At 38.2% G+C, this 10,766-nt stretch overlaps 1 protein-coding gene across 3 annotated transcripts in view; it reads right to left on the reverse strand.

The window, feature by feature from the left end:
* TUSC3 (tumor suppressor candidate 3) overlaps positions 1-10,766 on the reverse strand; it is a 236,351-nt gene that overhangs the window by 135,939 nt on the left and 89,646 nt on the right. For 2 of the 3 annotated variants that reach the window (XM_030812346.1, XM_030812345.1), the window contains exon 1: positions 7,269-7,436. The exons of the other annotated variant lie outside the window; for it this stretch is intronic. In XM_030812346.1, the coding sequence (XP_030668206.1) occupies positions 7,269-7,408 (140 nt within the window). In that variant the 5' untranslated portion in view covers positions 7,409-7,436. Of the gene's footprint in view, positions 1-7,268; positions 7,437-10,766 lie in introns of those variants that run through there. 3 annotated transcript variants of the gene reach the window in all.

A 10,766-nucleotide genomic window follows, 5' to 3' on the forward strand; every position in this document is an offset into this window, starting at 1 on the left:
ACTGATCCATAGTAACATCCTTCCATAAGGATACTTCGTTCTTAGATTTTGTAATAAATGCTGGAAGAGATGAGTAACTTTATAGGAGAATACATCTAAAAGAGTTAGCAATTATGAAGAATATTCCCTACAGTATAATTTGATTAAAAAAAAAGTTTGGAGCTAACACTTAAGGGATGTGAGAATTATATCGAGTAGTCTTAATTAACAACTTTATTTGGCCGAGAAGTCTGATGTTAGCACTGAGGGAGGTGAGAATTGAATTCCAAAATTTGTGAATAAACTGACTGTGTGAAGGAAGAGCAGAATTATCTGCTAAATGGGCTTACAAGGAAGCCAAAAGCTCATTCACCACCCTTTAAGCAAGGCAAATCAACTGAAGAATCGAAATGCAAGTTAACTGTAGAAGAAAATTTCACTTTTTTTTTTTAAAGAAAAGAAAAAAGGCGTCTCACAAAGGAAAGTCCTACGATTTTTAAATTCTAACTATGAACTTTTCAAAGATCCTATACAATTATAAAGATTACAGCAGTGTTATAGAAGTGGTCCAAAAGTAGAATGACACAGAAAAGACCCAGGAGGAGTAATTCAACTAAAAAACAAAAAAAAAAAAAAAAAAAAAAAAAAAAAAAAAAAAAAAAAAAAAAAAAAAAAAAAAAGATGGCCACAAATGACAGGGTCCCTTTCTCAGTGCATCTACAACTGCCTCTGACGCTTCATTTATTATTCAGAAATATAATTTGAATAATTTTTCTTGGAAAATATTTGTGGAAACTCCTCTTTACCTTTTCATCTTAGTTGTCACCTTGAGATCTCTTTGGTCCACTCTGCCCACTATCATATGGATTACAGAGCTCTCCTGGCTCAAAAACAATAGATCTCAAGACCACTTCTCTACCACAGTTACTTAACAGATGCCCCTTTGAAATTCATATCATCCTATAATATAAATTTTCATACTCATCTACATACTCCAAGGCATCCCTCTATAATTTCACTTTTTTCCTCTTCAATTACCGTATCATCCTAATTTCAACATCTTATTTTATGATCTAGGTATTACCACAGTCTCATAGTTCAGGCTTCTTTATACCATCAAAAATCACGTATATCATACTTCAGCAAGTTACTTATTAAATAAACCCTTTATGACAACTTGCTAATTTTCAACCCTATCCTACTTCTACACAAAACCTGTTCTTCACCCTTGTGAACATCTAGCTTAACTGTATCACAACCAGTTTGTCAACTTTCCCCAACTTCCTCTGACCCTCATCCAACTTTGAAACCATAGCTACATATTTCCCATATTCTCTCACTAGCACTTTCTACTCATTTTCCTAATCCACTTCACACCACGAAGAAAATAGGACCATTCCAAAGGTGCATGGTTCTTGCTACTAAATTGCTCATTACTAGGAAAGAAAATCATTTAATTCTACAGACTCTTCACTAAGAAGGTAGGTATTCTAGTTTCAAAAAGGGTCCTCAATGCTACATGGTTATCCAATTAGTTAAGCCTTTCCACTTCCATTGCTTCTCAGTGAATAAAATACAAAACCTACAAGTCATGAACCTGCTCCTCACCTTCCCTTTCTCCATACTGCTTTGCATAATAGATTTTAATTTTAACCTGTTCTTTCTTCTCTAACAATCCTACCCCTACATTGATCCATTAAATTTTCCAATAACTTCAATCTCTTTCTCTTATAAATCCAAAACTCTTCTAAAATGATAAGTTTCTTAAAACAGGCTATAATGAACAAATAAAAAGCAAATAAATAAAAAAAGTTGTTATAGGCTAGATGTCATAAAAAATTAAGGGTCTATATTTAACAAATGATTTAATACCAAAACTCGTTAAGTAAAATACTATCCAAACAATGCACCACTTAACAGTATGTTATGGTTTATGTTATTACAGTACATATAATTATATGTAACAGTGAAATAAATACTTAGATAATAAAATATTTCTAGATTAATGTTATAAAAATATAATGATTAAATATTTCTTCACTATACTAGTGATTTTAGGAAATAAATACATTCAATTTTTAGGAACAAAAAAAGATTTTCCTAAAATATTTACAGTATTTTAAAAATGCCTGAAATGTTTTATTTTTAGGGGAAAATGAACTGATATACCAAAATGGCAATTAAGGTATTTTGTTTGAGTAGGGCTTTATAGCATCCCTTAATGTTACGGGATCCTTGGCGTGTCGCTTCACCAGATGGAAACCTCTGTGGCCAGTGTCACCTTTGCCTGAGTTTCACTCTGGCCCACTGGATTCGTTTTGTCCACTCAGACTGGCAGGCTCCACTCAGCTCCCACTACCGGCCGGGATCCCATGCCTGCCAATGGCGCGCCAGGAACAGAGCAACAAGGAGTGTGTGAGTGAGCATGGGGTCTGGCCACTGCACACAGCCAGGCATGCTGGCTACAGCAGGGCGTGCGGCTCCAGGAACTGGAAGAGATACCAGCTCCCCGTGAGGCTGCAGGCAGACTGCAAGCAGCTTCCCTGGCTGGCACTGGGGAATGCAGTAGCACCCAGAAGCTTGGAGACACCAGAAACCACAGGGCCCCAAAAATGGAGTCAAAGCCCTAGCTCAGGAAGCTCCCAGGTCTGGGCTCCCCGAAGGGCCACAGCTATTCTCTTCTTCTCTTCACCCACAACATGGCAAGCAAGCGGCATGTTGCAGCCCTCTTTGTATTACAGCTCTTTTAGCCTTGCCATTTGGCAGGTCCCATGTTCTTGTCCTGCATCCAGGAAGAATGAAGCACACAAACGAGCAGAGGGTGAGAAAGACAAAGAGGAGCTTTATTGAGCAAAACAACAGCTCAGAGGGGACCTGCAGCCATTAGCTGCTCTCCATAGCCAGGATGTCCTAACAACTCTTCAGCTCTCAGTAGGGAGGGTACCTGCTTTTTGCCAGGCAGGCTGTCCTATAGTCTCTTCAGCTCTCAGCAGAAAAAGCAGCACCTCTCTGCATCTGGTCCTATTGTTGCCTCCTCAGCTCTCAGCAGAGAGGAGACCCTGGGATGGGCAGCTTCTCTCTGCAGCTAGTCATCTCTTCATCTCATAATCTCTCCATCCTATTCTCGAGTCTGGCTGAGTCTAAGGTTTTTATGGGCCAGATATAGTGTGCACTGACTGGTGCATGGGTGAGAGTAGGAAAAAGTACCACACTTTCCCACTATGTTCAACAGGACCAGCAGCCCAGCCCCCAGGCTTCAGGCCCTCCCAAGCTTGAAGGTGGGGTTTCATCAGGACCCTTCCACCCTGGAGCCTGTCTGTCTCCTGCCGCCATTTATGGTACCCAGTTTGTTCTTGCCAAGGGGCACCTGCATGCCAAAACCAGACTTCCGTCAGGGCCCCCCTCAGCCACTCTCCCATGCTCGTTCATGCCCAAAGTCCAGAAGGGACTGAGGCAGCAGGGGGCTGGCATGTCAGCTCTGCCCTGAGCATGCACACACCCAGCCAAGCTCCAACAGTACCCGATCCTTGCTCAGCCCAATCCTTGCTCCAAGACTGGAGCAGCCACCGAGAGCAGGGAGAGACCAGGCAGTGGGAGCAGACACCTCCAAGCCTGCAGGGGTAACGGGGGCCTTCCTGGGCCACTGAGAGTGCAGAGAGATGCCTGAGTCTGCAGTCACAGGTGGGCGGTTGCAGCTGCACCCAGGAGGGCAAGGTTGCTGCCTGCTCCCTGCCCCAAAAAGCACAGGGATATCCTAGTCCACAGCCATGACTTGGAAGGCTGCAGCTGTGCTCGGGAGGGTAGGGCTACTGCCTGCTCCCAGCTCCCACTGGCTCCATGGAGCACAGCACTGCCCCAGATCCAGTTCCGCCTTGGGGTCCCCTCTCTGCCCACCCCTCCATACCCGACTGCCCTGACCAGCAGGTGACTTGGCCTGGCCCCATAACAGCGGCCCCCATAGCTTCAGGGACTGTCAGGCTTCTCCCTACTCCCCGTAGAAATGGCAGGTTGACAGCAGTGACCAGGGACAGGGTCTGGAGTGGCAGAGGCTCCAGGCCTGGGAGTGGGTCCTGCCTAGGCTCAGGAGGGTAGGGGTGGCAGAGTCAGCTACCTCGGGGACACAAGGCACAGGGGGCGTGGTGCACACGGGTCTCCCCACTGCCACTGCTGCGCCTGCAACCACTCCCACCCAGCCTCCCTCGCCACAGCTGGCACGATAGCAGTGGCCTCTTCGGATGGCCCGCCGCTGCCATCATTAAGGTATATATACTCTATCCATATGTGCTAGCCCAATTCTGACAACAGTGTTAATACACTCTCAAGTATTGGTCCTCAAATTTGATAGTAATAGAATTCAAAATCACCTAACGTGCTGTTTTTCAAAATATTTTGCTCACCATCTTCTCTACTCACTTTTACCCACGCCCCAACAGACACTCATCATTAGGTTGTGCTAAGATGCTTCTTAGAAATTTTAGAACACTCTCATTCCGTTTCTACCACCTAACCTGAGTAAAACTGATTTTTTACATTGACCCAAGTTACTAATAACTTCACTCTCCACTACAGCTCAAAATCATTCAGAAACCTAAACCAAGTCTACAATGAATATACAACATGGACAATGCTGGTACATGGAGTTATAATACAAAATGTGTTTGCTCTGGAACATGTGTTCAGCCAAGAAGATATAAACAAACTGTGCTGTCCTTAACCATTGAGGAAATGGATTATGTAATTTAAAAGTTTCTGGAAAAGATATCACCAGACCCAGATGATTTTACTGGAAAATGCTACCAAACACTTAAAGAAGAGTTAACACTAATTGTATACAATATTTCCCCAAAATTAAAATAGGTAACATTCCCCAACTCATTTTATGAGTACAATATTACTCTGATACCAAAACTAAACAAAGACACTATAAACAATCAAAACTACACACCAGTGTCTATCATTAACTTAGCTCAAATCAACTTCTTCAAAAAAAATTAGCAAACTGAATCCAGCAACACATAATAATATGCCACAATCAAATAGTATTCATTCCTGTATGCAAGACCAGTTCGACATTTGAAAATCAATCAATATAACTCATTATATCCATAGGCAAGAAAAACTACATAAAGTGACAACAAAAAAATTTTTTTTAATGCAGCATCTCATTCATGATAAAAACTGTCAGCAAACTAGGAATATAGAGCAATTTCCTCAACTTGATAAATACCATCTATAAAAAACCTACAGCTAATATCATACTTGATTACAGACTGAGTGCTTTCTTTCAAAGAGCAGATCAAACTGTAAAACATCAAACCAGCAAATTTTCAGAAAAAAACAGAAGATCTTTGGGATCTAGGGCTAAGGAAAGAGTTCTTTAATTTGACAACAAAAGAAATAATTGTAAACAGATACGCTAATAAACTGAACTTCATCAAAATTAAAACCTGCAAAAAACCTGTAATGAGGAGGAAAATACAAGTCACAAACTGGGAGAAAATATTTGAAAACCAAGTATCTGACAAAGGACTAGTATCTAAATAAATAAAGAACCCTAAAAACTCATTTAAAGAATCCAATTAGAAAAGGGCAGAAGACTACGAAGATACTTCATTAAAGAGGATACACAGATGACTAATAAGCACATGAAAAGATGTTCAACACAATTAGTCATAGGGAAATGCAAAATTAAATCACAATGAGATATTACTACAGTATCTATCAGAATGGCTAAAATAAAATAGTGACAACAAGGCCGGGCACGGTGGCTCATGCTTGTAATCCCAGCACTTTGGGAGGCCGAGGCGGGCGGATCATGAGTTCAGGAGATCGAGACCACTGTGAAACCCCATCTCTACTAAAAATACAAAAAAATTAGCCGGGCGCGGTGGCGGGCGCCTGTAGTCCCAGCTACTCAGAGAGGCTGAGGCAGGAGAATGGCGTGAACCCGGGAGGCGGAGCTTGCAGTGAGCCGAGATCGCACCACTGCACTCCAGCCTGGGCGACAGAGCGAGACACCGTCTCAAAAAAAAAAAAAAAAAATGGTCACAACAGCAAATGCTGGTAAGGATAAGCAGCAACTAAACACACTGATGGCTGGAATGTAAAATGATACAGCCATTCTAGAAAACATTTTGGCTGTTTCTTATATAACTAAATAGAAACTACCACACAACCTAACCACCACACTCTGTGGCATTCTTCCCAGAAAAATGGTAAATTCACATAAAAACCTGCAGAAAAATGCTCATACCACATTTATTTCCAACAGCCAAAACCTAGAAACAACCCCGATTCCTTTAACAAATGAAAGGTTAAATAAACTGCAGTACATCCATATAATGGAATATTACTCAGTAATTTAAAAATATAATTATTGATAAATATAACAACTTGGACACATTTTTTAAAGGAATTACCGCTAATTTTTAAAAGCCAAACCCAAAAGGTCACGTACCATACAATTCCATTTACATAAGATTCTTGAAATGACAAAATTATAGAAATGGAGAACAGATTAGTGATTGCCAGAGGTCAGAGGTCAAATGCGACAGGTAAGAAGTACAATGGAGAGTGGGTGTGACTTTAAATGGCAAGAAGTATTCCTACAGTAATAGAGCTGTTCCGCATTTGTCTGTATCAATGCCAATACCCTACTTGTGAATTTGTACTATAGTTTTACAACAGGTTACCATTGGAGGAAACTGGGTAAAAGATGTGTACCTACAATTATTTCAAAATAAAAATTTAAATTTAAAAAAGTGTTTGTTGTATACTTTTGGACAAGTATTTATACTTGTCCAAAGTTTTCTTTAATTTGTTCCTCCTGACAAAGATTTCACTCATTTAAAACTGTTTACTTCTATAGCATAGAAATTTCTAATCATTGGCAGTATCAAAAATTACATGGGCTACGCTAGGTAGAAGTGAGTCCTCTCTATTAAAAATTAAAAATTGATTATACTTAAGGGGCTACTTCATTAACCATAGCTATAACTGAGTGACCTTCAAGGCAATCTGCAAGATATCAAGATGATAAAACAGTTTTATGATTATATGTGCAACTGGTCAATGAATATTTTACATGCCCACAATAAAACAGTATTAGCCTATCCATATCATTTTCTAAAATACACTGATTTTTCAGCGTATTTTTAAATGCACAATTATATTTGACTATTAAACAACTGTTTAATTATCTTACATATATTTATCTTAAAATGAATATCAAAAATATGTAAGTAAGCCATGGATAATAGTTTTTAATATTTTTTAAATACATAAATTACCTGCACACAGAACACTGCCGCTGAGGCTGAAGAGCAGTGAACATAACAATCATGGAATAGTTTCGAGGTGGTGCCTTTATAAATTTTCGGAATTTATCACCATTCATTCGGAAGATTGAGCGTCTGGAACTCCATTCCATCAGCTGCTCTACTTTTTCAGCTAAAAGATTCTGCAATTAAACACAGAAATTAACATTTACAAAGAGTCAAAGTCCTTTTGTTTGAATTTCATATAAATGCATAAAATGTTTTATTTTCTTTTTCCTAATGATATCCAAGTTTATAGAAAAGATAAAAGTAAGACCATATTTCTGCTCCTAGAAAGATAGAAAAGACATATATTTTTCTAATGTTGGGTTTTCTTTTGGCCTTATATATCCCAGACCAGTTGCTAGAGAAGTCAGCAATCTAAGAATGCCAATGGGCTCACACCTGTAATCCTAGCATTTTGGGAGACCAAGGTGGGAGGATCACTTGAGCCCAAGGAGTTCAAGATAAGCTTGGGCAACATAGTAAGACACTGCCTCTCCAAAAAAAAAAAAAAAAAAAAAAAGAAAGAAAGAAAAAAAAAGGCTCTTTAGAACATTCATTTTACTTGAACAAGTCTGAGAAGTTAACAACTCTACAACATTGTATTCCTACAAGACAAAGAAAATGCCTGCCATTTTAAAACCAAGCAAGTATAAGTGGTCAGGACAGAGAGCCTTGAACTGTGCCATTTAACCAAGCTCTACTCTAGAAATCAGAGAGAAAAGTAATCTCTTTCCCCTGTCCTCTCAAGTGAAAAAGGAAAAGTGGCTCACAGAGACTGGGCGCATATACATCAAGAAGAGAGAAGGGAAGGCAGACATCTTATCCTGAGTTAAGGTAAAAGACTTGTTGCAATGCTTTGCACCCACTTGAACAGGAAAAAAGGTAAATGGAAAGAAGTGGAAGGCAGGAAGGGAAGGAAAGTAACGTGGCCAAAGAGCATAGTAACTGGCAGAGAGAGAACATTCAGATATGCATGCATGCTAACTGTATGAAAAAGAAAAATTATAGCTAATGACTCGGCTATGTTTGTTTTTTTAAAAGACACAATTTTGCCACAACCAAAGGGCATCAATTAAAATTGCTCTTAACCTCAAAACAAATAAATTACTTGCATTTAGTTAGATTTACACATATAAATTTATGTATAAAAATATATAGCTATAGATTTATCTATATACAGTATTTATATATAACATATATATAAATCCATATATATATTTGCAGTCTGAGTTAAATATATATATATAACTTTGGAAATGTACTTTATATATATTATATATTTTACATACATCTATGTTTATTTTATAGATACATATTTCCAAAGTAAAATAACCTTATTAAACTGAAAATGACAACTTATTTCTCTGCCTCATCAATATACCCAAAACAGTAGAAAATGACATAGAAGGACTTATCCTAATTGTTCTTATTTTTAATTTTCAGAAGCGAAGTGAGGTTATTTTCCATGTTAAGCATTATTTTAATAGTGTTTGCCTTACAGAAAACTGTTATATATTTAGTAAGATTTAAAGTCTCCAATATTTACCAATACACGCAATGAACCAACTTACTACATAAATTCTTTTGAGCCTTGAAAACATTTTAGAATAATAAGATAAAAACTATAGGAATATTTATTTTTTAAGTATTTAGAGACGGTGACCCTCTATGGAAAGAGTGGAAATCAAGCAGGGTAATCCACTAATGAGGGCAGAAGAGAACTGGTCTAAGAAAGTTACTTACCTATGAGTTACCTCAGTATACTTTTCTCATTACATACATGCACAACACACACTCACACACAGACACACACCACACACACTCTTTAATACTCTCTGAATTTCTACAATAATCTTACTGTTTTTCTTCTTTAAAAATCCCATTTATACCAAATATGTATCTATAAAAACAGTAAATAACTGTAAAAGGTCAAAGATTTCACTTTACTTTTAAATAATCAAAGAAGCCAGCCCCAGTTTCATGGATGCTGAAAGGAATGAGACTCCTGAGTCTGGTACTCCTATTTCCCATGCTTCCCATCTTCAAGGTAATACGAAACTCATTTACTAGCCTGATCACAAATGAAAATTCCTCACAGAGGAATATTTCTTATTTAATTAACAAAGGACTAGAGAAGTTACAAGTGCCTTTAAAAACCAAGCAAAACACAACAATGCATACTCTTAACTTGGTTTAACTGAATTCCGTTTTGTAGTACACTTCTAGTTATCATACAATTACTATATTCCTTCAGAATTAGGCAAATATATATGTCATTTTTCTAAATATTGAGAACCACTGTGCTACAGATTTCAAGGTACACAGTTATGTTTAATATTTTAAAAATCAATGTAAAATATAGTTTTTACACAATCACATCTTGAAAAATGTTAGAATTCCAACTATATGTAATTTTCCCATTACAAATATTCTGGAAAAAAACTTTAAAAAAAATGCCTATTAGTCCATCATTTTGCATCAGTCTTGACAAATTGGTATTTTCCATTACCATGACTACACTTCCTTACCAAACACTGTATCAGTGTGAAATTCTAATGCTATCTGCAATGTATTATATATTAGAGTGTGAGATTCACTATACCCCTTACCAGATTAGGGTATTCATTCTTACTCACTTTCTATTTCTTTATGGTGTACACACATGCACACACACTTCCAAGTTAATCAAAAATGGTATCTTATTTTAATTTGCAGTTTGTTTGTTTCTGATACAGTCTCCCTCTGTTACTCAGGCTGGAGTGCAATGGTGCAATCTCAGCAAATCGCAACCTCCACCTCCAGGGTTCAAGGGATTCTCATGCCTCAGCTTTGCACTATTATTACTGGCAAAAGTGAGTCATTTTTTCACAATTCTGAATGCTCTAATTCTCCTTCTTACTAATTAAAACTTATGTCCATGATCCTTGATCTATTCATAAATATAATCTGTCCTATACAAGAGATTAAAAAGTATATGGAAGAGGCCGGGCGCGGTGGCTCACACCTGTAATCCCAGCACTTTGGGAGGCCGAGGCAGGGGGATCGCAAGGTCAGGAGATTGAGATCATCCTGGCTAACAAGATGGAACCCCATTTCTACTAAAAAAACAAATAAACAAAAAAATACAAAAAATTAGCCAGGCGTGGTGGCGGGCACCTGTAGTCCCAGCTACTTAAGAGGCTGAGGCAGGAGAACGGCGTGAATCTGGGAGGTGGAGCTTGCAGTGAGCCGAGATCGTGCCACTGCACTCCAGCCTGGGCGACAGAGAGAGATTTCCACTGAAAAAAAAAAGTATATAGAATAAAACTCTTTCCAGACTAATCAATGTTAAAACTAGGATAAAATTTTGCCACTTCTAAATTGTTTTCTTTTTGCTTATAGGGTAAACGGGGAAGAGCAGAGAGCAATTAAAACTGAGAAAAATAGCATTTTAAAAGCATATACTATATTTGATTACATTTTGTG

Source organism: Nomascus leucogenys, chromosome 4 (genome assembly GCF_006542625.1).
Source record: "Nomascus leucogenys isolate Asia chromosome 4, Asia_NLE_v1, whole genome shotgun sequence".
NCBI lineage: Eukaryota > Metazoa > Chordata > Mammalia > Primates > Hylobatidae > Nomascus > Nomascus leucogenys.